Source organism: Pseudorca crassidens, chromosome 14, assembly GCF_039906515.1.
Source record: "Pseudorca crassidens isolate mPseCra1 chromosome 14, mPseCra1.hap1, whole genome shotgun sequence".
Taxonomy (NCBI): Eukaryota; Metazoa; Chordata; class Mammalia; order Artiodactyla; family Delphinidae; genus Pseudorca; species Pseudorca crassidens.
The window spans coordinates 13,889,432-13,916,050 of record NC_090309.1 but is presented as its reverse complement, the minus strand read 5'-3'; the positions used below and the strand labels follow the sequence as shown (position 1 = coordinate 13,916,050).

Here is a 26,619-nt window from a genome sequence, read left to right as displayed (position 1 = left end):
ACTACTGTGACTATGACGTGCCAGGCCTGCCTCTAGCAGGCTCCACCCCTACCCCTACTCCATAGTCTCTCTACATGTAGCCTCTATTCTATTGACTGGGAAGCTAGATCACCAAGCTCATTCAAATTCTATGTAAAGAATAAATTCTCTCTGAGTAAGCATCTGCATGGCTCTTCATTCATTTAGTAGATGCTTATAAGAAAACACTAAGTATTCAACAGTGGTTGAATGGATTAAGATGCGGTGTATATTGAATATACGTACACACACACGTATACACACACCTACATACACACACACACAACACACACACAATGGAACATTATTTAGCCATGAGAAAAAATGAAATCCTGCCAATTGTGAAAACATGGATCTTGAGGGCACTATGCTAAGTAAAATAAGTCAGAGAGAGAAATACGTATATCACTTACATGTTGAATCCAAAAAAGCCAAACTCACAGAAACAGAGAATAGAATGGTGGTTACCAAGGGCTGGGGGTGGGAGAAATGGGGAGACGTTAGTCAGAGTACAAACTTCCAGTTAGAAAATGAATAAGTTTGGGGAATCTTATGCACAGCATTGTGAATATAGTTAACAATATTGTATTACATATTTGAAAGTTGCTAAGAGAGTAGATCTCAAATGTTCTTACCACAAGAAAAAGAATCATGTAATTGTATGACATGATGGTGTTCGCTAATGCTACTGTGGTAATTGGCGATATATAAATGTATCGAGTCAACACATCCTACACCTTAAACTTACATAATGTTATACGTCAATTATCTCTCAATAAAGTTGAAAATAAACAAAACAAAAAGGAAACACATAGTGCACCCATCTTTTTGGGTGCCTCTGTATTCTTAAGCTCTTTTCTTATTAGATAAATATGCTACAAATACAGTTAGATATCCTCTGTGTCAATACTAAGAATGAGTTTTAAAACAGACTGTGAATAAATACTCAAGCACCATTTGTTTAACATACAATATGAAGAGCCTATTATCCCATCATGAACATAAACCACCAAGAGAATGTGAAAAACAAGTAAGCAATTTAGCACCAGAGTAAAGGCGAATATAATTTTGACAAAAGTCAGTTTCCTATAGTTATACTTTCTACAAATGCACTTATTTTTAAATGAAAATATGGTAGAAAGAATCCTGAACAAGGTAGGTAGATAGACTCTTATCCACAGGTTACAAAGAGGCCACCACCACCGGCTTTGACTGCTTGACACATTGTTTTAAAAAGAAATCCCAACCCTTAGGTGGAGTATATACACTGCTGCCCCACCGCTCCCTACTCAGAGTCTGTTTCCATGGGCCCTGACATAGTCATATCTTTAACTATGGTGGTTGTCCTGAGTTCTGATCATTTATTAAGTGGGAATTCCTTCTGTTCTACCTGTTGCATAGGGATATTAGAGAGTATTAGAAAGTAAAGTGATCTACTGTATACAAAACAATGAAAACCTTTGGTGAGAAGATGGTACAAAAAATTAAACAAAGAGATTGCCTAAATTGATCAATGTACTCATATTACTGACAACAAAGAGCAAGAACAGAATGATCAAAACACAGATGATTCAAAAGTAACATTTAAACAATTAAATCCATTTTTTCTTCTCTAAATTTTTAATCAGATCCAACAGCAAAAAGGACTCAACACTTCTCTCTGTACCTTTTGACCCTTTGGTAGAGTTTTAAGGAATAATAAAATGACCAAGGGGGAAAATGAGGGAGCAAGGAGAAAGATTACATGAATAATCTTCCAGGCTCCCACATAATCTAAAGAAGAGATAATTTTAAAAAGTATGTTACTGCAGGAAAAAAGTTAAGATTTTTTTTCTTGGAGTAGGCCATAAATATTGATATCTTCATCACTATTAATGGATACTAAAAATATAATCTCTTCTGTTTTATCTTTTCCACCTATACTAGATGGGGAGTAAAATGTTTGGTAAAGGGTAAAATTAGAAAATATTTTTTAAATTCAAGCAAACAATTATTGATTATCTACTCTGGGTCTAATGTGTTAAAGACATAACAGTAGATTATAACATTACTGTAAGGCCAACTGGCCCGAGGCAGGGGAACACAATCAGATTCACAGGTTGCATCAGAACGAAATTCTCCGGACCACCCAGTTCCAGAAACTGCCCTGGAGACATTCCGGACCACCCAGTTCCAGAAACTGCCCTGGAGACATTCCGGACCACCCAATTCCAGAAACTGCCCTGGAGACATTCCGGATCACCCAGTTCCAGGAACTGACCTGGGGACTTTGAAACCAGCCCAGCCTTCCCGCCTTTCGAGGGGCGGGACTAACGGTCCCCCAGGATACCCGAAAAGACCACCAAATAAGGAATACCCTGCGCCCTCCTAGATTCACCACACCCCTTTCCCTTCTTCCCCTATAAAATCTTGCCCAACCCTCACCCGGGCGCGACTTCTCTGGCCCCCTTTCTCTCGGACCAGTGAACCTCGCCCGGGAGCGCTCCCTAATAAAGCTCACTCGAAGCTTTCCTCTGTTTCGTGGTGCCGTTCGTTAAGATCCGACCTTACAATTACTCCTGCCCTCAGGGAGCTTATCATCCTTAAAGAAAGAAAAGACATACATAAGAAATAATTAGAGAAGACAGAAGAAAAAACTGTTGAGCAGAACACAATTACGTGTCCCACTATTACAGTTAACCAGAGTTCAGTTAACTAGAAAGCCCACATACTTGGAATCTTTTATTTTAAAATTTAATTTATTAATTTATTTATGGCTGTGTTGGGTCTTCGTTTCTGTGCAACGGCTTTCTCTAGTTGTGGCAATCGGGGGCCACTCTTCATCGCAGTGCACGGGCCTCTCACTATCGCGGCCTCTCTTGTTGCGGAGCACCGGCTCCAGACACGCAGGCTCAGTAGTTGTGGCTCACGGGCCTAGTTGCTCCGCAGCATGTGGGATCCTCCCACACCAGGGCTCGAACCCGTGTCCCGTGCCTTGGCAGGCAGATTCTCAACCACCGCGCCACCAGGGAAGCCCTGGAATCTTTAGTTAATTAAATTCACTAGGTGGCTCTAAGAATTCAAAGGTTCTTTTTAAACACAGTTAAAGTTTAGAGTCTGTCAACCTTGAATACTTCCTTCAATTCTCTGCCTCCAGGAAAATCCGACAAAAGCATTGTTTGCTATGCTTAACAATTAAGGGATGAGTCAAGCTTCCCTGGAGACCTGAACCTCTAGCAATTATTTCCTCCCTGACCTCACTGTAATATTTTTATTGCATGTCTAACATTCAAAAGGTATAATCTCTGTTTTATGCCATGCATGTTGATATATTTAATGAATAAAGCACAGTTCCTACCTTAAAGAAATTCACCTGAAAAAGACACATGCATAGTTTTAATACAATGCAGTTATATAGGACAGGCATGTACAAGGTATCACTGGGTTATAAGGACACGTATCAAGAAAGGTCAAGGAGCGATGGGGTTGCTCCATTATTGGTGATGCTAAGTTTGATCACTTGAGTAGGGTGACTACCACCTAAGCTTTCACTGTAAAGATATCTGCGTCTCTTTATAAGCTTGGTGGAGAAAGAAAAGATGGGTAGGAGGTGTAGAATTTCTGGAGAAAGTGGGATCTAGCCAGACAAAGCGGAGAAGAGGGGTGAAAACACTAGGCAGATGGGACAGCAAAGCACCAAGCTGAGAAAAACTAGAGCACGGGCCTGAAGAGACAGGCAGTACAGAGTGTCACGATGGGTCCAAGAGGTGGGCCAGGAACAGATTAAGAGGGGCCTTGTAATCCAGCGTTAAGGAGACTGGTTTATCTTCGGGGCTAGTACTATAGTGCAAAAAGATTACAACTTGCTGAAGGTTCTGATGATAACGTATTTTTTAGCAAGAAAGTATTATTTAAATTAAGGTATGTACATTGTTTTCTTCGACATGCTATTGCACACTGAATAGACTACAGTACAGTGTAAACATAACTTTTATGTGTACTGGGAAAACAAATTATTCCTGTGACTGGCTTCATTGCGATATTTGCTTTATTGCGGTGGACTGGTACCAAACCTGCAATATTTCCAAGGTATGCCTGTAGTCTCCAAAGTGCGCTGTGCCCCGGGACACTGGAGGAGAAATTTTAATTACTATTTATTTATTTATTTACTTATTTTTTGCTGTACGCGGGCCTCTCACTGTTGTGGCCTCTCCCGTTGCAGAGCACAGGCTCCGGAAGCGCAGGCTCAGCGGCCATGGCTCACGGGCCCAGCCGCTCCGCGGCATGTGGGATCCTCCCGGACCGGGGCACGAACCCGTGTCCCCTGCATCGGCAGGCGGACTCTCAACCACTGCGCCACCAGGGAAGCCCCCTAATTACCTTTTAAAATATCTATACTTGCTATACATTTCAGAATGGACAATATTATATGTATGAATTGAAATCAGGACCCTAAGAGGAGGACTGGGGGTTAGGAATAGAGAAGGAAAAGCTGTTTTGAGACTTACTAGTTACTTAAGAGCATCTCGGAGGAGCTGTTCAACAGACAGCTGTACATGAAACTGAAGATCTGGGGAGGGGCCTTTGCCTGGACATGTCGATTTGGGACATCTGCCGAAAATACGAGAGAAAAGAGCTGTGGAACGGTGGCAGAACTCTGAGAAACACAAACATTTACGATAACATGATTACTTTTTTTTTTAAAAGGAAAAGTAGAGCACAAGGGGTAGTGTTCGTACTCATTTAAAATTTTTAAAAGCTCTCAGATATTAATACAAAGTAAGTAACTGCTAGTCCTTACTATTCCCATTACTGTGAAAATGAGGCTCAGTGTATCGTGAAGGGAAAAAAATGTTTCTGCTAGTAATCGAGCAGCAATTCAGAATGAGAAAATTTAATTTTCTTACCATTTTGAGGGGCAGTCAATAAAGGGTTTTAAAGTCCCCCGTGAAACCTGGACCCTTTGAAGAAATGACTGATTACAGGGTTGGGCCAGGAAAAATACAAAGTGAGCCTGGAATACCTTGTGTCAAAAGGCAAAGAAGTGTTTCAAGATCACAAAGGGATGTAAATAGGACGTAAGAGCTGGCTTACAGGGGCTCCCACTTACCAAATTTGGGATGATTTGAGCATCACAAAGAATAATGAATTTTAACACACTGAATATAAAAAGAATATGTGTCTATAGTGATATTTCAAAGCACAAGATGAAAAAATGGAAAGCTCTTCTTTCACACACAAAAAATGCCACTTAATAAATGTAGAATGAAGGATAGAATTTAAAAATCTCCAAGTCACGACTCCTATTTAATAACTGATTCAGGCTAATAATCATCAACAGATGTTAAAACCATTGGGTTAAAGTTTATTGAAGAACAGGATACTCATGTGGCCTCACAGGTTCCTTCTTAATTATCAAGTGGGAAGTACCTTACATTGCAAAGATAAGACAGATACTATCTTAGCCAAATTTAGCATCACCAACAATGGGATGAACTGACATCACCGTGCCTTCAGATGTCATACAAAAGGGAAATACATATCATCTAGGCAATATTGTTTACTTTAAATCTAATCATGAAGAAACACTCAGACAAATCCAGAAATGTGGAACATTCCATAAGCCAACTAGCCTGTACTCTTCAAAAATGTCAGAAAAGACTTTAAAAAAAAGGGGGGGGGGGCAGGGGAACTGCTCTAGAGAAAAGAATGAAACAAAGGAGACTAAACCCAATCATAAAGTTTGCCTGAGTTCCCAATAAAAACAAAACAGAAACATATAAAGATATAGAATATTTTGGGAGCAACTGGGGAGTACAAATTGTATACTAGATATTATTAAATCAATGTTAAATTTCCTGGGTGTGATAATGGTGTGGTGGTTATATAAAAAATGTTCTTGTTCTTAGGAGTTACATGGTACATTTTAGTGGCAAAGAAGCATCATGATGACTGAAATTTACTTTCAAAGGGATCAGCAAAAAAGAAAAAAAAAGAGAGAAAGGAAAAAAAATTATAGACATAGAAGAGATAAAGCAAATATAACAGAATGTAAACACCTGGTGAATTAGAGAAATGAATGTTCATTGTACTATGTTTCCACCTTTCTATAGTTAAAAATTTTTTCAAAATAAAAAGTCAGGAAAAATATATAAAGTAATCTATGTGTGGCCAATACGCTATAGCTGATTTTATTTACATGAATATACTCATAAGTGATTTAATACTTTAAAAAAAGCCCATCATGAAATTCCTTCCCATCAAAGCTAACCAAGGGGGACTAACATCACCTCTGGCTAGTGTCAGCAACGTAATTTGTCTTGTTTTTACCCCCACGAGTCAAGAATCATATTTGGCTTACCTGTGAAATTAACAAACCAGCAAAACACTTATAGCACTCAGCCACCTTATCAAAAACAATTTTAAAAAAGCTGTAATCTTCTGGTTTTAAAATAATTTATTTCATAGGTCTGTTTTAATTTCATGTCTCAGAGCATACATTATTTAACCAAGAGGGGCTGGACACAGATTGTAAAAAGGGAGGAAACATTTAGAAACTCCCTCAATTCCATTAGAATTTGATCCTACCTTGTAAAGTCTTGCTAGGATAAATTTCTATCATACTTCTTTTGTGCTTACAAAAAGACATTAACTTCTGAATTTCCAATGTTGTAAATAAAAATTTTTACATTTAAGTATGCATTCATATTGACACACAAGGCAACCAAATAATTGTCATCAACGTTAGCAAAATGTATATTTCCTGTCACCGCACTAACATTAAATTAAACGTCAAACCACAAAAACTTGGTGACTAACATTAAAAAGGCAAGCTGTAGGATACGCAAAGCTTATAAAGGACAAATTGCACGTGGTTAAGATGGGACATCATTTGACAAGGGCTGGTGGTGTGCATATGGCTGCTTTTTTTTGTAAGAAGGCCACCGGCAAACAGGGCAACAGTGTCGGCCCCCAGCCAACCACATCACAATGCAATTCTGATGGAACACATGACCACAGGGCAACCCCATTAGCAAACATCCATTTTCAAAATTCTCTAGGCAAACAACACATTCAGTACAGTGCAGCATATCAGCAGGCCAAGTTAACCAATCAGGTTCCAAGTCTTCGTTAGTGCTATATGATCCATATGACCGCCCCTTCCTTGCATAAGGGCTGGTCTGACAATATTTATTGGCACATGAACAAGCCTCAGGATCACAGTGGCTTGCTCTTCCTGGAGAATTGTGAACTACGTTTCGTTTATCTTCAAATACTTCCTTCTCGCTGCTAAAAGTGTCTGTGCTCTCACTGTCTGAGTCATTTTCAATATCTTGAGGACCTTCCAACATTTCCTCTTCAGACTGGACTCCAAGGCATTTAAATCGCCACACTGGCAAGTTTTTTATATAATCAGTTGGTATCAGAGGGTGAAGCCAAAGGTCAGGGAAAGCTAATCGCTCCAAGAACAAGTCGGGGTCTTCGTCCCAATCAGATTCTACAGGGAAGTTCTGAAAAGAAGCAATCGGGTGGAAGAGGTAGCTGGTGTACCAGTCCCACAGACTTGATAACCACTCTAAGTTATTGGCATTGACTTCATCATTGTTGTTGTTGCGCCGTCTCTTCTTTTCAAAGTAATCGACTAGTAAACCATGTCCAAGGTATGTACTAAGAAACAAGGCTGGGTGTGAAGAATAAAACATCCAGTCTGCCCTGACCCATGAGGCCAGCGTGGTTGTATTGGAATATCTCAACAATTTTAAGCTATACTCATAAAAGCTATCTAAGTAAGGGAGCTGTAAAAAGCCCAACACAGGTAGCCAGGAAATAATTAATAGAGAATTATATGTCCCTAAAGTGCTTATGAGAACCACAAATCGTTTTATGGTAGCTCCTTGTGTGATAAATAAGTCCATCCAAGCCATAAGATTAACTAGAACCAAGCTCAAAACAAACAAATCATTTACTTCAGGTTGTACTGAGCGCAAAAATGAATCCATGGCCTGAAGGGATATAAATTCGCCCGTGTGGTTTCCATACCTGTAAATTCCTTCAGGAGTTCTAAGTATGTATGATGGCATGTTATATACACCAATATCTGTCATATAACTCTTGTTGTCCCAATTTTCCACATTTACAAAAATAAACTCAACTCTTCCAGTAAACTTTATGCTTAGTGCAGAGAAGAAAGCTGGGGGTTGGTCAAGGTTTGCAAATAGGTATATTTTTACCCAGTATTGATCACTTTTATTCCATTCTTCTTTCAAACGTTCAGCATTATAAATGGTTTTGATCCGTGAAGCTGCATGAGCAGTTATCCACTTAAAAATGTGCTCTACTTCAATCTTGCGCCCACTGTATTCTTTAAGCATGACTTTCCCTTTAGAAGTACTTGTTTGTGGAACAGACATAATGAGTGTGGATCGTACCCAGCCTCTTCTCCTGCAGTATCTATAAGAGAGGAGACTGTAAGTAAATAGCTAGGCCGCTAAATGAGCCAGCTTGCTTATCTTCACTGTTGTGCAAACAGTTTGTCTTTTCCCTGACACATTTCCTTAGCACTTGAAAGATACCCTCTCCCCAAAAACAAATTACCTGTAAACAGTCAAAAGTAGTACCAATACCTGGCAGTTGTATAAGAGGAAAAGCAAGCTCTCTTTTTATCATATTTTTCGTTTGTATCTCTATATTTCTTTTCTTTCTTTTTTTTTTTTTAAAGAAAAGTGTAGCTTGAAAAGCCTTAGAGTCAAGAGAATCGGCAAGTACTTCCAGCATCTACTATGAAACTACTAATGCATTATGTGCTAATAAGATCCTAAAGATAATAGGAAAATAATTCCTGTTCACAAAGAATTTAAAATCCTATTAAGGAGACAAAAGTATAAAACTGTATATATTCTATTACTAAATAATGTAAAGGAAGTTCAAAAAAAGGGAGTATCACTGGGAGTTTGGGCTGGTGCAGATTTCGTGAAAAGTTTGGGAATTGAACTAGCTCTCGAAGGATGGTTAGATTCAGGTAGGCAAAGGAGAGAAGGAAACAGATTATCTTACATGCTGAGTCCCTGACTTGAATGCCAAGCTCCTGAGGGTAGGAGCCATGCTGTACCCACTTATTAACCCAAGCACCCACCACAATGCCTGACACACACAAGCACTGTCATAAAGTAATCTGCACGAAGGCTCACCTAGAAAAGAGCAAGTCCTATATTTTTCTGTACTCTCTCATCTCTTTAATGAGGACCATGAAGAGGGGTATTTGGAGAGATAATCAGAGAAACAATTTCCTTTAAAAACAAAAAAGTTTTTTTCTAAAAACCTACCATGTGGAGTTTTACAATATATAAATTTACCTCAGTAAAGTTGGAAAAAAGAAAATCTACCATGTGGATACATTTTGTTCACTACAGATTTGTAAGTGGATGGTAATAAATGTTTAATTTTTAATTTTGCTATTCAGAATACTGATGTAAAAATCACAAATGTTATCTGCAGCGGGGGGGGGGGGAGGCCCGCATACCGCAAAAGGGGAAAAAAATCATAAATGTTATGCTTTACTTTAAAGTATGGATTATATTTTATTAAATTAAATAAGCGTATTATACATTTATATGATCAGATTAAGATAGAAGTCTTGACGTATGTGGCATATGGTTTTATGATGATAGTACAATTAATTTTACCTCAGGAATTTCATGATATAATTTAAGATAAGTGAAGACAACATGTTATGTCACAAAGACAAGGTTAGTAACGACTCTGGGAAACTATCTGGGTGACTCAGGATCAAAGACTACGACTCAGCTTCTTGTTGAGTTGATTTACTTCCTTAACAAGATAGATACCATTAATGTCAATATTGCTTTAATTGAAACGGGTTAAGAATTAGATACTCCAACAAAATAAAATATCTTCTATTCTGTAACAGTGTATTTGTCCAATGCAAAATAATAGTTCACTGACATGAATGCCAGTTCCACCACCCTCCCCCCAAAACAACAAGTCAACTACATATAGATAGTTGCCTTATTCACATCTTAAATATCTAACGAGCTTTACTTTTTTAATTGCATAGGATACTTGGGATGACACATTTCTACTCTCGGTCATTCTGTTCATCTTTGTATAACCACCTCAGAGAATATTTGGCTTCTGATTTGTGTCATAAATTAAATGACAGTCTTTCAAACAGAAAATTTTACTGTGTAAAACAAGCCAAGTCTTATCTTAGTGCATACATTTCTTCATGGAAGAAAACAAATGTACTATGTACTTTCTTTTCAGTTCAGAACTAAGGGACGGTTTTAAGGTTTATCATTTCACAAGATAAGAGTACCCAGGACAATAAAATTTTGTATGTCATCATATATCTTTCAAATTAAATCATGTTTTCCAGACTTGAAATCCAACACACAAATAAAGTACACCATATTAATTTTAAAACCCCACTGTTAAACAGAAAAGACTAATGCTCATATCAATATAAAAACTTTTTACTGCCAATTTAAAAAACCTTTTTAAAGGTCTGAATAAGTTCAATGATGACACCACGAAAATATCCTCTAGTTCTTAAAGTAAACCTTTTGAGATCTCTTAGAGAATTTGAAGACTAAAAATGATTAAAAAAAAAAAAACATAGCTAGTGAGTTTTGGCACTCCAGCTTCTGATAACATACTATATTAAAAAAGAAACCTTGGTATTCTGTTCATAAAATGCTGTTTCTTCAGACAAGGTCATTGGTCTCCTTGGCCTTCCTGTCCTGCTCACCAATCTTCCCTTTACTTTCTTTTCCCTGCTTAGCCCATGGGCACGCATCCCTGATTCTTTCACCATAAGCCCTCCTGGCCCATTTACCACTCAGCTCCTGTAATTCCAGTGCCATCCCACTCTTTACTATCTCTGCCCCGCCTCTCCAACCTCCCGATACATATCCCACGTCACTTCCTTCTTTCTCCAAAGGTGGGGGGAGAAAAAGAGTAGAGAATAGACCTGACAGGGTAAAGGCCCCTGAGATAGATCACTGGGTTGGGGAATTAGAGGAACTGGGGCCAGGCAAGATGGCTGTGTGGGAAAGAAATGAAAACTGCTGCCATGGACAGAGTCAGATACTGTACAGAGTGGAGGTCCTGAATGTTCTTAAGGGGAGCAAAACAGGTCAGGAAAATACTACGATACAATGGGGCCAGCACATCAGAGGAGGCTGTCCTGGAGGCCACCCAAGAGAAGGAACTACAGTCAAAGAAAGCAACATAGGCAGCAGAGTAGAGAGTTTTGCTGTTTTTAAAAATCTGAGATCAAGTTGATGACTGAATTATTCAACATATTAAAATGCTTGCTTGCTGAATAACACTATTCTCTGCCCAGTTACACCCTGCATTGACATTCTAAACACGCTTTTCTATTATCTCCCTATTTTGTTCTTCTGCATCTCCATAATCCTCATTAAAAGAAAAAAAATGACCCTGACTAAGCACAGCATCTATGACAAGAATAGTTCTTACTCTAGTTGGAAGACTTTCCAAATCAAAGGAAACCAACATGACAGTACTGAAACTGATATAAGTAACTCTGCATCAAGATCTTCATCTCTGTGATGAAACTAAGGAAGATGACGTAAAAGTGCTTGTTTAATAACAAAAAATTATAGCTGCAGTCAACAAAAAAGCAAAAAGTTGCTCAAAAAAGGTCTCTTCCGTCATAAATAAGAGGTGGGATTATCTGAAGACGAAGATGAAGGATTTAGAGAAAACTTGGAGGTAGATTATATGTATCTCTTCACCGTTCCTCAGCTGGTATAGAATCAAAAAGGGCTTTTCAAAAGAAAAGCTAGAAAAATTTGCGCTAAAGTCCACTGGACTCAATTATGACACTTCTGATGCATTTTGCTTTATAAAATCACATTAAAAATCAATTCTACTATTTCCTTCAGTTTTTCATGCTGAATAGATCATCTTCACTTTATGTCATGCTTAGTTTCGTTTTGAATTCTCTATTGTTATATAAGAACTTACGTTAGACTGAAATGTGTTTGACCTTTATATTTTTGTACTTACTTGATATTTTCTAATATATTTATAAGTTAGTGTTTAAAATGTACTATTTAGTTTATTCATTAAAAAAATAAGTTCTGAATATTTTTCAATAAATTGGTGATGTTAATACTGACTTTTGGCATTATCTGAAAAAAAAAATCAAAACATCAGAACTATCATTTATTCTGGTATTGCAATCACCAGTGGGAGAGAAAAAGATCTTTCACTTAGACCATCTGGGAATGATGGAATAGGACCAAATGCCACTGTCTTTGGTAAACACAAGACAGAAATAAGAATGATTTCCTTTTCATAAGAACATGAACACTTACGCTATCTTGGACATTTCAACCAAAGGCATTAGAATATGATCAAGGTTCTGTGCTGAAGATGAAAATGGGAGCTTTGTGGGTGAATGAGGAGACTAAATGTGAGTCAGGAGACACAAGTTCCCTTCTTATCCCCAACGTTTAAGAAGTCCTCCTACCACACATCTCAGCCTACACTACAAGGGAGCAAAACAAGAACAGTGAGGAAAATCGAAGCAAACGTAAGCCTGAAGGAGAAGGGCAGGAGAATCTGAGGTGAAGCAGTGGTGGAGGAGGGTTTTCTACAGCGAATGGGTCTCCCATTGTGACCACATATAACGGACGTAGGTAAGCCGGGCGTATCTACCTACATCAGAAACTACCTAACGTGGGGGCTTCTCCATACATATCATATGCCCCGTCCTCAGCACTGAACAGAACATGCTGTACATGCTAATCTTTTTCTTTTAAATTTATTTATTTATTTATTTATATTTGGCTGTGTTGGGTCTTTGCACGCAGGCTTCCTCTAGTTGCATTGAGCTGGGGCTACTCATTGTGGTGTGCAGGCTTCTCACTGCAGTGGCTTCTCTTGTTGTGAAGCACGGGCTCTAGGTGCATGGGCTTCCATAGTTGTGGCACGCAGGCTCAGTAGTTGTGGCGCACGGGCTTAGTTGCTCCGTGGCATGTGGGATCTTCCCGGACCAGGGCCCGAACCTGTGGTCCCCTGCACTGGCAGGCAGATTCTTAACCACTGTGCCACCAGGGAAGTCCAACTAATCTTTTATTAAATGTTTACTGAATGGATAATTAAATGAACGAATGAATTCAAGTCATAACTTGGAGGAACTAGAAATTGAAATAAAACGCATTTCAAAGAAGAAACAATGGAATAATGAAACAAGAAATAATGTGACAGACTAAATACTGGAGATGATGACAAAAAGAAAAACAAAAATGCCTGCAAAGATTTTTGTCTGAGAAAATGGAAAAAAAAAATAGTAAAGGACAGAAAAAGAAAAGGTAGAAAGGGCACATGGTTTACTAAAAAAAAAAGATGAATATGAATTTGAATACCAGGTTTAGGGAACAGAGTCTATCTGGGGTACTCGTATGGCAAATGGAAACGAGTGTCAAAATGCAAACGAGAGGTCCGAATTATGAAAGGAGATTTAGATCAGCACAAAGGTGTCACCTAAAGCCATCAATGTACTGAAGTCTCTTTGGGAAGTAAAATTGAAACAAAAAAGACCGAGGACATACTCTAAAGAGTCACCCCGTTAGAAACAACATAGAAGAACCAGACAGAAAGAGAGCTCAGAGAGAAAGTAAGTAACTGCCAGTTATCAAAAACTATTAATCAGATACCTGTGTAGCTAACAACGTGCTAAACACGCTAACGAACTTTCAGTTTAAACAGGCTTCTAATACCACTGTCTTTATCACATTAAAAAAATTCTGGTCAGAACTCAAATTCTAAGAATTGCCCAATCAACTTACCTGGGGTCACTGGAACAGTTAAACGTGCCTGTACGTATTCCAAATCTTGACACCTTTTTCACCATTTTCTCCCAGTGGATTTTACCCACCAAAGGACTTCTGTCATTTGCTATAACCTATTCCCCCCAAAAGAAAAACAGATACTTTAATCACCTAAAATGGAGTCAAACCAACCATTTACATCTATAACTTTACTTTTTTTGAAAAACATATTCTGTTCCTAGATCTTATTTACTACGTCATCATATTATCACTGCAATTCTTGTAAAAGGAGCAACTGTCCAACTGGAAAAGATTTAAAACACTGAATACAGTACATTAAACTCTCACACTCTGTGGTAGTTATGCAGAGGGGGAGTCAAAACCATATTAAAAAGCTAGCCACATTCTCCTCCATGTGGCTTATCCTCTAGAATTAACTTACACAGGAAGAAAATGGCCCTTGGAGTCATTTCTCTGCTCTGAAAAGAAAATTTTAAATAACCCAAATAAAGCTTACTAAAAATTACCACATGTGGGTTCAACGAGTTCAAATTTCACTTTTTAAAAGTGTAATTATGGAGCCAAGAGTCAAACACATGTTTTCTATTAAACTATGCTTGACTAAAACAATATACTACTACTATGGCATTTTTCTTAACAATCACGAAAGGTTCTAACATATTAAAAAATTACCATTAATAAATTCTACATTCTTGAACTTCTAACTTCAAATTTGCAAATAGCTTTCAAACAGTTAGGATTGGGGGAAGAAAAAAAATTTTTTTAAATGTAGATTAACCTTCAAAATATGCAATGACTTTTCTCAGACTTTCTAATTGTTAATACCTTTTCCCTTTATTCCTTATCTTCCTGATTTTAATGAATAGAGATACCAGTAAAAAACAAACAAAAAGTATATATTAAAAACAAAAATAACCAAATGGGAAATTAAAGGAAATCCAAAAGTGTCCTATGTCTTCATGAACCCATCTGTTTGATTTATTTTAAGCCCAGGGTATACAGGCCAAGTTTATTTTCATGAATGCTATATTACTGATACTATTTAATTCAAAATTACAGCACAGTACTCTGGGGGCCTCTAAACTCTCTAGAAGGAAGGGCCATTTTCACATTCACAAAGCCTCCAGGAAGTGAAATCCCAGGTGAGTGTGTGCAATGAGTGCCTGGGAGAGGCAAGAGCTGGTGCAAATACCTCATCTCTGGTCTCTCCACTGGGAAGTCTAACAAATTTCAAGGGCAGCAGGAGGAGAGAAAGTGCATGGTGGTGACAAGTGACTTAAAGTTCACTTTATGTGCCAACAGATTACTGTCCGATAACCTTTGCCATATATCACTGATACTATCATCCTCATACCTACAGAGACACACATAGGTATGTAACACTTTGTAACATAACTTTGAGGCTTAATAAATACATACACAAATATACAATTTAGGCAGTGAACAAATGGTTCTGATAGTACTTTTAAGTGAAAATAAATGGCCTTAATGAGGGAGGCACATGTTATTAAAATGCTCAGATGGTTGAGGTAACCAGGAGGAGAGCAATTTGAGGACATGGTCTTAGCAGGTGAAAGTGCTTTCTGAGGAGGTTCACACAGGTTACATTACCCAGTAAGTTCCTAGCTTCCACATTTTTCCATTGTCTAAAAGTACTTTATAAATTTTATCTGAAAAATAAGGGAGATGAAGCAAGGCAGGCTTTTCTCTTCTCTTCTGTTTTTCTTTTCCTACCACTGAAGAGTCAATATGGTAGTTCTTTCTTCCATCAAGTAACCAAAGAAATCTTGAACTTATTTTTCAGATTACTCAGAAGGATTAAGAAATCTCTGTAAAATCATATCGCTATACTCCCTGGTCTTTGCCCTGTTTTTTAAAATAACTCCCCTTTCACTCCTATTTCCTGATCAATGCTGCAAATAGGATTTGGCCCTCAGTCTAGGGGCATCTTTCAGTGAAGATCCTGATCACTGCACAGTCATCCAATGCTAGGAAAGGAAGTAGGAATGAGGGGGTTGTTCCAGGCACCCCTGGTTATAGGACAGACAACAAAAGTGTGTGAAGAGAGGTGGTGAATATCTCTGAGGCAGGTACATGACAATGTTTAACCACAGGGCCTTATTTATTCAGCAAGCTATTCCAACATCTGCTTTGAAGAGTTTAATGATTCCTGACTAAGAGAACCACAAAAAAATGAAAAATCCCTTAGGCAGTGCATGAAAGCATTTTATTTGACTCTTTAGTTATATTTACGCAATTAGAAATTGCTTTATCCAATGTCCTATATAGTTATATTATTCAACTGAAGGTTTAGCATAAATTAAATTTCGTGGAGGCCAAATTAAACAACCACTAAAAATGTTTTAACAAAATAACTCATCTGGCTTGTCACATGGCACAACAAAATACTCTAAGCCTATTACTACTGTGTCACATCAGTAACAGTTTCCAAGTTATAGCTCACATTCAAAAGCATGCACAGTGATTCTGAATGGCATTCACTCTGGTGGTGAAACGGGAAGCATATTCCTCTGCAGTTCACGAAGGATGTTGCATTCTCTGTGGGGAATATTTTCAGAGACTAGAAAAAACTAGATGAGTTCCAAGTCTCAAGTCTGGAACGGACCTGGCAACATAGGCTAGCAGTGAAGCAATCTTTCCATCCTCCTTCCCAGGGTATCCGCCTCTCTAACCACCAACCCTACACTTGCTCACCATTGTTTTCCCTGCAGCTAGCATGATGCCTAAGTCAGGTGGGCACTTATTAAATATTTATGTTGAATTAAACTATTTCAGCTTTTTATGGTTTAGTAACTCATTCTCTTACTTCTGATTATATAGGTTCTCTAAAGGCTCCAAGTTTCCGATATCTGTTATAATGAAAAGTCCCTTCCCCAGCAACCTGTCATCTGGGATGTTTTCGGACAAACATTAGCATAACTAGTACCTGGCTATGCAACTGCACATCAATGTTCTTGACCCCAGTCACACACAAAGACTTCCAGTTCAGTGTATTTAAAAATACACTTTTTTCAGGAAAAAAACTACTAGGTTTTTCCTAGTACTAATTTTCCTGGTTTCTACTTTATTGTCTAATAGCTCTTTAGGATCTCTCAAGATGGTGGCACCATCACGGACCATCTAACTTAGCTGGAAAAGGTAATCTATGCTAAGAGTTTTTACTGGCCCACACATTTTAGTAAACCAAGCTGTGAGCTGTCTTACGGCACAGACTGTAGGTTATTCGTCTTTTTTGCCCTTATCACAGGTTCAGCTGGCACACATTAGATTTCAAAAAATATTTGTTGGATGGTTGGATGAATGGATGAAACCAGTGGTTTGCTGGTAAATGTTTAACAACTAGCTGTCTAGAAGAAAACAGAAGCTCTGATTTCTACCATTTACTTATTTCCTTGGTGTAAATACTCCCACATGGTTGATTTCAAGTTACCAACGTGACATCTCTAACTGTGGAGTTGGAAAGGGATGTTAACAATCGCCCTTCATGAAGCAGTTTGAGCTGGCTCCAGCACAGCACTGGAAGGAACTGAGTTGGACAGTGTGAGAGGCTAAGTTGCCATGTTTTCTGATGTCAGTCTTGTGTAGTCCAGTTAAACGTACAAAGAAAAACTGGGCCTCAGGTTATTGCTTACTCCCTTCCACATGTGTTACACTGGTATAAGAAAAAACCCACACACTTTCGCCTATTTTTTAGAGGTGGGTTTTATTACTAATCAGAACATCTGTCATTTCCCTTTTAATATTGTTAATCCCCATACAACAACATGGAGGCTAAATTAAATAACATAACTCAATATAAAAGGAGTGTAGAGCTAAAATGTTTTTCTGCATCTCTCAATATTTCATTAGAACAGCGAGTTTCTACTTTCAAAATCATAGACCACAGGGACTTCCCCAGAGGTCCAGTGGTTAAGACTCTGCGATTCCACTGCAGGGGGCATGGGTTCGATCCCCAGTCGGGGAACTAAGATCCTGCATGCTGCATGGCATGGCCAAAAAAAAAAAAAAATCATAGACCAACCTAAATATATATATGCAAATTGTATAAAATCATTAAAAGTGAAGATGAGTAATTGACAAAAACAAAATTCAACAGCATTTAATTATTTCTTTGGTAGCCTCACTAGCTTTCTTTGAGTAAACACAAATAAAAGCTCTTCACCAATACAAAATAAAGGATAAGATGGCTTGCCAAGTATTTCACCTTTAGCATAGTGTCAAGAGAGGAATAAATAACTTAGAACCTCCCTGAACAAAACTACTGTCTAGGAGTAAAAAATAAACAAGTTTTAAAACGGCTAGTAACTCTTTTCAGCCAAACAGGAACTGTATTAACATAATACTTCAGTAAATATTGACCTAAAGCTTTTCACTGCTACCTCAATTCCACTGATGTTAAATTCCTTATAATGTGACAAAGCCAGCAGAGAACAGATAGCACAGTCCCTCATTGAACTTCTTTGAACAAAAGTCAAAATGTAGAAATAGAAATGTTAAGATAAGGATAAATCCGTAAAATCCACAACGTACACTAACTTTTCCATTTCAAAAGCCTATCTACTGGGACTTCCCTGGTGGCACAGTGGTTAAGAATCCACCTGCCAATGCAGGGGACACGGGTTCAATTCCTGGTCCGGGAAGATCTCACATGCTGTGGAGCAACTAAACCCATGCACCATAACTACCGAGCCTGCGATCTAAGGCCTGTGTGCCGCAACTACTGAGCCCGTGTGCTGCAATCACTGAAGCCCTCGCGTCTAGAGCCCATGCTCCACAACAAGAGAAGCCACCACAATGAGAAGCCCACGCACCGCAGCGAAGAGTAGCCCCTGCTCACCACAATTAGAGAAAGCCTGCGTGCAGCAACGAAGACCCAACACGGCAAAAAAAAAAAAAAAAAAAAAAAAGGCCTGACCAAGAATCTTTTGAAAGAAAAGTAACTTCTATTTGTGAGGCTAAAAAGATTGGTAGGCAGCAGAATCAAAGAATCCACAAAACTGGAAATAAAGAGCTAATGAAAGATATGAGGTCAGGTTAGGAACAAAGCAGGAAAACTTAGAATGTTAGAAAGAAGTGATAGAAAAAAGATGACTTGGTTCCTTCATGGATTACACAGTGTATTGTTGCTAAAGATGTCCCATATGTGTTGCTGCCTTAGAAACTAAAATTAGTTCTTTCCACCTCATATTACAGAGAATACAGGAGAGACATGAAAAAGCTTCACATGAAAAGAAGTGTGCTAACACTCTGCTTTAATGTAAGGATAATTCATGAGCAGTAATACATCTTACAACAGTTAGGAGAAAGATATGAATACCATTAACATGTATTATTCAGAAAATAAACTCATGAGTTACCGAGAAGATAGAAATCATAAGGGATATAGGATGAATTAATTAAATTATAGAAATTCATGTTTCCTTTTGTAGTGTCAGTCCACATGCAGTGTCACCAAAAAAGATAATCAACCTGGATTATCTTTTATTATTACCAACCCATTCCAGAAAAATAATGAACTGACCAAGTGATGGAATAGCTAAGTCATATACCCATTTATTAAAGTCACATCTTCCCCAAATCAGTAAATCTAGACATCCTTTCAATGACATATAAAGTCTAAAGTGCTAATTATCAGTTATATGCTACCTGAGAGTTAGGTATTCATCTGAGAGTATAATTCATCTGAGTAAGAAAATGATATTGGAAACCTGGGAGAAAAAGAGGAAAGAACTTTGATGTGCTTAAATATTTCTTATCCAGGATACCTAAAATAAATGCAATATGAAGAAGATTGAATTGTTTGGGATCTATGCATCCTCACAGATTAAAAAAAATGACAATGATAGAGCAAACTGAAATGAGTCAGCTTCTTTTAAAACAAATAGAAAAGAATGATAATTCAAACTGTTAAAAACTGAATTCTTGGGCTTCCCTGGTGGCACAGTGGTTGAGAATCTGCCTGCTAATGCAGGGGACACAGGTTCGGCCCTGGTCTGGGAGAATCCCACATGCCGCGGAGCAACTGGGCCCGTGGGCCACAATTACTGAGCCTGCGCGTCTGGAGCCTGTGCTCCGCAACAAGAGAGGCCGTGACAGTGAGAGGCCCGCGCACCGCGATGAAGAGTGGCCCCCGCTTGCCACAACTAGAGAAAGCCCTTGCACAGAAACGAAGACCCAACACAGCAAAAATAAATAAAATAAATTAATAAACTCTTACCCCAATATCTAAAAAAAACAAAACTGAATTCTTGAATGTTATCCTTCACAAGAAATGAGATAAATATAATCTGAGCTGAAAGAATGACAAGCAACTGAGAGTATTTCTCTTCTGTTTTGAGAAGATATTTTCAATTAAGAAACAAAACAACATGGCCCTCTCTTAGGAGCTTAAACCAAAGTGTCTGTGCTGATTAGCTTAGCTAGCGAGTTCAGAGTGCTGAAGGCACTGTGACTGAGGTTTCGATCTCAATCTTCTCAGTTGCCCTGCCAGAGACTGTTCTTCCAACCCAAGCCAGCCATTTGACAGATGTAAGCCACTGGCCCGAGGGAACACAAGCCAGACAGTGGTGATCAGTGCAAATCTTGAAGGTCACTGGAAAAATTGTGTCTTACTGCACCATTCACTATTGATGCCTATGAAGTTTAAAAAAACATTTTCAGAGAAAAATAATTCCGTGATTAGAATTTATAATGTTTACATTCACTACCATTCGTTACTTGTTCTTCTCTTCATTCAAGTATCACCTTATCAGGGAATTCTTTGCCACTCTCTTGTCTCCTTACCCTGCTTATTTTTCTTCTTAGCACTTTCCACTAACTAATGTTATATTAAATATTTATTTAGTTAGTGCCTCCCTCTCCCAACTGGAATGTGAGCTGCCTGAAAGAGCAAGGACTTAGCCTGTTGTATGCTCCTGGTATATCTCCAGAGCCTGGTGTACAATTAACTGCTGAATAAACTGTATGAATTTTGTAACTTCTTAAGGGAGTTTAATCCATGCTTACCTTTAATATGACATAGAAAAACAGCAGATCATTTATAAGCCAAGACTATAATGCTAATTAGTGAAGCAGAGTGTGTTCGTAGTTTATAGGCAGCACTCTATATACCAAAAGGATTTCCAGACTTTTGACATAGCTTTTTCCAACTTTGGAAGGTGTTCAGCATCTTTACCATTCATCTCTATGGGACCGTTCAATGTGTGGACAAACATGAGATATAGGACACAGGGCAGTGGGACTGGCTATTCAGTTCAATCTCAGGAATAAAACTGAAGTTACCAAAACCATTAAGTCTTCCTCGATCAAACTATCAGAAATAAATATCTGGGAAAAGAAATAGAATAACTATTTATAAATTAAGGCTTTAAAGATGCTACAGTTTATTTTTTCAATACCAATAATTTAACACACAAATAAAGTAGAATTTGATGGATAATGTATAGACAATACCCATACCCTCCTCCCAGTTTCTCTGTTTGCTAGACTTAAAAAATGCGGAATTAGATTATCTGGAGGGTAAAAGGTCAAACACAATAGGAAGGTTGCAAGTAAAGGAAAGGTCATGGATATCCAATGCAATCACCTGAAGAATTCCCAAATGTCAACCCGTTAGCCCAGTGGACTATATAGTACTATTCTATCTTCTTTAGGTGTATATGTATTTATTTGAGGCCATGTGCTACAGAAAATCTATCTATCCACAATCATATTGCAAATCAGTGACAGGACCAGATCTGCAAATAAGGTGTCTGGACTCAATAGCTTTTTCTACCCTATTCTGCGGTCATTGTTCTCAGGAAGAAATATGAAGCAGCAATTATTTTGTTTTTTATGTCCTGAATCAAACTTTGCCAACCCCAATGTGAAATAACAAGAACACTGGACAAGAAATGAGGGGGTCTGGGATTTGATTCTGGTTCAATAATCATAATTTTAGCTGAATTCATGTTGTTAATTTACTTAATATGTTACTTTAAGTGAACTTATATTTTAAAAAATTTAAATAACTTTAGACTTTCCCTAAGCAAATTTATGAAATTCCATGTTCAATATAATATTGATTTTTCTAATTTACATAAAAATACACAAATGATAATGTGTGTCCACTCATTTACCATGAGTGGCACATAAACCACACTTTGGGAAGAACAAAAGATGATTTTTAAGGCCCTTCATAGCTCTCAAATTCTAATATGCTAATTAAATCTACAGTTTTGATAGCATAAGAGCTAGGGTTTAAAATTATAATCTCATCAATTTCATGAGCAAAGTAATAAGTTCCCCCACCATTCCCCACAATAGTTCTTCCTCTATAGGCGCAAAGTTGGCTATAGTTCTTTCTTTAGAAACAAAAATGATGAATTAAAAACTGAATTAAAAACTGGAGTTAACAAAAGCTGAGAGAAACAGTACAAATCACTAAATAAAAGGAATATATATGTGTTTCTTACTTTATAATGCAGATCCAACAACTAAAATGGATTTGCTTCTGCTGATTCTTAACAAAACAGTCAACCCTCTTTCCCGACACTTCCCTTCCCCCACTCTTTAATTAATTTTCATTTTTGTTGGTCTGCAAAACCTCTTTAAGGGGACAGTGGAGCCTCCCTATGAGAAGTGAGTTATGTCTAAGAAACATGACACAAGTACACAGAAGTGTCACCAGCTGGTGACTACTATTTTGGTAAAAATAATTTCACTTCTATCACTGTTTCTAATACCTGAACCAGCCAGATGCCATCTTTTGTGTCTTCTACAAGCTCATAGAAGTGCATTTCACCACTGAAATTGGTACTAGAAACAGATTCAGACGCTTCTTCTTCTTTGAGTGCAGAATAAAGCTCACCTTCCATCAGGTCACCTGAAGAAAAGAAAAAATAACACTAATAAGATTGCAAAAATCTCACGTTCCCAACTTCAATGATAAATTCTATTTTATACTGTTAAAAAATTATGTCACTGTACTTTCATTGCACTCTACAGAAGAGTAGAACCTGAATACACCTATTTAAGATTCATACATTTAGTAAATATGTAAGAAGAACCTTCTATGTGTCAGGTAAAAGTGAACAAAACAGATAAAAATCCATCTCCTGATGGAGTTTATATTCTAGTGGCATCATCACATAATTTATTAGGAAATTACTGAATTTATGCCAGCCACAAAAGCCATCACAATATTATTCAGCTTTTGTCCAGGCATCAAATAATTTTTAAACACTATGATTTATATACTTCTTTTTTTTTTTTTTTTTTTTTTTTTGCGGTATGCGGGCCTCTCACTGTTGTGGCCCCTCCCGCTGCGGAGCACAGGCTCCGGACGCGCAGGCTCAGCGGCCATGGCTCACGGGCCCAGCTGCGGAGCACAGGCTCCGGACGCGCAGGCTCAGCGGCCATGGCTCACGGGCCCAGCCACTCCGCGGCACGTGGGATCCTCCCGGACCGGGGCACGAGCCCGTGTCCCCTGCATCGGCAGGCGGACTCTCAACCACTGCGCCACCAGGGAAGCCCAATATATACTTCTGACTGACAAGAATTAGAAATGGGTTTACAAAATTTGCTATCACCACCTGCGTAACATAGCAACAGGGCTTACATGACTTGGAGGTTAGATACAAAAGATTACCTATAAGAACAAATTCCATATTCATACACAAACTTACAGTGTAAATTTACACTTTGTATCATCAAATAAAAAGTAAAGAAAAACACGTCAAATTATTTTAACTTTTGTCTTAAATGTTAACAATGCAAAAACAAGCATTGTATCACGACAGCAGCAAAACCATCCACAACAAATATTTAAATTATTAAGTTAAATTGCTATACCAAGACCTCTCTGCTATAAAATGTGTGATCTGAGTCATATTTTTGTGAGCTGTGTGTATTCTTTAAATATTATGTGCACTCTTTGTACACTCAAAGTTACAAGTATTTTTAGGCCCAGAGGAAGGCAACACTAAATAAAAGTCTCAAGAAAAAAAATGTGGTATCAAATTACTTTACCATGAAAAATGATTTGGCTTGGGCAGTTAAGGTACTTTTCACTTCTAAACCTAGAAAGTTTATTTATTAGAGATCTTCTACTTTACTTTATTCCCCCTACCCTACATGCCAGCCATGGTAGTAATAAAAGTCACCATAAACCAGTCAGTAAACAAGAGGCATAATTTTATGCAAATAACACACAATTTTATGTTTTCTCTAAAGAAAAATGCATCACTTTTACAGAGAGTGTTCCCTCCTCTATCCCAGTAGTGATCTGAACCTTAATCTGCAAATATCTGAGTGCTCAAGTCCTCTGGAGTTAGGATTCTTGTCTATCATACTACATGGCTATAAGATACCAAATAAGGAAAAAAAAATTGTCTCGTAAAAGACACAGCTGACAGATACACTTGAAACAACAAAAAAAGACAACTATCAGTTTCAATTGCTTCCTACAGCAACCCAGAATGCCCTTCTCAAATTACAGTACGTTCCCCTTCCAGGAAGTGTATCTAAACCAAGATATATTTTGTCCAGGGGTGAAAAAAATTAAGCCCATTTCTCACCCAATCCTACCCCAAAACCAACAGTTATTGAAAATGCATTCTTTAAGATGTTAAATATCTCTTAGCTCAATTCTATCAATATGTCTCAACCCATTTAAGCGGATGCAGCCCCTGTGGCACAGAAGGGAAAAAGTAGTTTACACCCAGGATATAAGAATTCAAAAAAAAATCCTTACAGAAATATAAACTCTTTCGAAACAAACAAGATAGGCATTCACAAAAAATATTCACCTTATTTTCACCAAATTTAAAGTATGAAAAGCTAATACTGTGCCCTGTACACTTTCTCTATATTTAAACTCATTATTTAAAATTTAAATCTTAGAAAAAATTTTTTCTATTTAATTTTGTATCTATATGACGTGATGGATGTCCACTAAACTTCCTGTGATAACCATTTCATGATGTACGTAAATCAAATCATCATGCTGTACACCTTAAACTTGTACAGTGCTGCAAGTCAACTATATCTCAATAAATCTGGAAGAAAAAATAAAATATAAAACAAAATAAAATTTAAATCCTAGGCCTAAATGCCTCTTTGATATTAAGTATTCCAATGATGTTTTTCCCCTCCGGGTAACTTGTTATTACTAGGGTGACAAATGCTGCTATCTACAGAGAACGTTTTGGGGTTTTTCTTGTATACTTATGAATTTCAACTGACAAATAATGCTTTCCAATTTGTTTGTAACTGGTTGACATTTCCGAAATTTGAGAAAAACACTCAATTTAGTAAACAACACTAAGAAGCTGCACTTTAAACTGTTATTTTAAAATAACCTTAGGAAGACACACCAACACCCCTACAAATAATTCCAGCCCAGGCCCCTTCCAAAAACTGGGATTTACTTTTTTTTTGGTAGAAAACCTGGACAAAGGAAACCCGGGCAGCTCTGGAAGTAGTCTGCTTAACCCTTCCAGGTACCGCCTCATTCTGGGGGACCACCAGGTACGAGGAAGTACGGGTCGTCCCCTCCTCCGAGTGGAGGGGACCCTCGGGGAGCCGATACTCGCCTGACTTTTCCACCAGTTCCCGGACATCCTTCTTCTCGGGCAACCCCGAGTACCCCAGTCCCCGGCACTCCAGAATGGTCTTCAGCTTCTTGAAGCTCAGCGCCACCGGATCCACCAGCTGGGTGGCAAAGATGCCAGTTTCGTACCACACAATGGCCTCAAAAAACCTGGCCAGGACGAACAGGACCAGAAAATAGAGGAGCAAGAAAAAAAGCTTCAGCCACATCTTCCCCTGCGTCTTCGCTCTTTTCAGAGAGCTCAGAACACGGAGGAGAGGAGGGGAGACTGGGGGAGTGTGGGCGAGGGCACCAGCCTGGCGTGGGGTACGGCGCCCGCCGCCGTCACTGCGGGGCCATCCCCGGCGGGAGGCAGGTGGACTGTGCGGGGGTGAGGAACAGACCAGGAGGGGCAGAGGCGCAGAGCCTCGCGCGGGGCCTTCCAGTCAAGAGGCGAGAAAAATAAAGGGGGAAAAAATTTAAAAGTCCACCCATTAAACCCCGAAAGGAGAGAGGCGCGGGGAGACCCCGCGGGTAAGAACAAGATGAGGGCCGATTCCGCCGGCGGGGGGCACTGGGATGTGGCGGGGTCGGCCTTCTAGCACCGTAATCTCAACGGAGGAGGGGGGAGGCCAAAAAAATCATTCAGATTCACAAAGGAAGAGGGGGCCGGGCTGCAGGCTGGGGCCAGAGGGGCGGCGGTCCCGGGAGGCTGTTGGAGTCGGCCGGGCTGAGGCCGGGCTCCCGCGGCGGCAGTCAGGAGGGTGCGGTGCTCGGCGGGGCCAGGCCCGGGGCCCAGCGCGGGGAGGACCGGCCGCTGCAGCGCCGCGCCCGGCGCCCAGGCCCCAGGCCCCGCCGGCCGCGAAGGCTCCACGAGAAGCGCGGCGGGGAACGGCGGCGGCGGCGGCGGCGGCGGCGAGTGCAGGTTCGCTCAGGCCGGCGGGCGGCGCCTTCCAGGCTGGCGGGCACCGCGGCCCGGCCCAGGAGGGGGCGTCGCAGTCTCTGCAGAGGGAAATGGGGCGCGCGAGGCGACGGTCCCGGAGAAAAAACGCAAAAATAGGCCCGAGACGTCTCCCCGGGGCGGCTCTCCGGCTGCCTCCTGGTCACGCAGCGCTCGCCCCGCTCGGATGGGCGGCGCGGGTTCCGGCCGCCGTCCCCGACGACCCCTCCCCCGCGCGAGGCCGCTGC

General features: G+C 39.3%; 1 protein-coding gene across 6 annotated transcripts; it reads right to left on the bottom strand.

Annotated features, from left to right (window-relative positions):
- Window positions 1-415: 415 nt before the first annotated feature.
- Window positions 416-26,248, bottom strand: RNF103 (ring finger protein 103). Of its 6 annotated transcripts, none has more exons than XM_067704454.1 (5): window positions 25,436-26,248; window positions 22,586-22,725; window positions 13,839-13,954; window positions 4,506-4,608; window positions 416-4,126 (listed from the first exon to the last, which is right to left on the bottom strand). In XM_067704454.1, exons 1-4 carry the CDS (start codon window positions 25,659-25,661, stop codon window positions 4,509-4,511), a joined length of 582 nt encoding a protein of 193 aa, XP_067560555.1. In that variant the 5' UTR covers window positions 25,662-26,248; the 3' UTR covers window positions 416-4,126; window positions 4,506-4,508. The 6 variants fall into 6 exon arrangements, with proteins under 6 accessions (XP_067560555.1, XP_067560556.1, XP_067560554.1 ...); XM_067704455.1 differs by having other exon boundaries at window positions 416-2,599; XM_067704453.1 differs by having other exon boundaries at window positions 416-4,608.
- Between the last annotated feature and the right edge of the window lie 371 nt (window positions 26,249-26,619).

Coding starts and splice junctions, on each gene's coding strand:
- RNF103 (XM_067704452.1), bottom strand. CDS start 25,661: ATGTGGCTGAAGCTTTTTTTCTTGCTCCTCTATTTTCTGGTCCTGTTC. Junction 22,726..25,435: donor GGAACTGGTGGAAAAGTCAG/GCGAGTATCGGC, acceptor TCTTTTCTTCAG/GTGACCTGATGGAAGGTGAG. Junction 13,955..22,585: donor ATGGCATCTGGCTGGTTCAG/GTATTAGAAACA, acceptor TGGGGGGAATAG/GTTATAGCAAATGACAGAAG.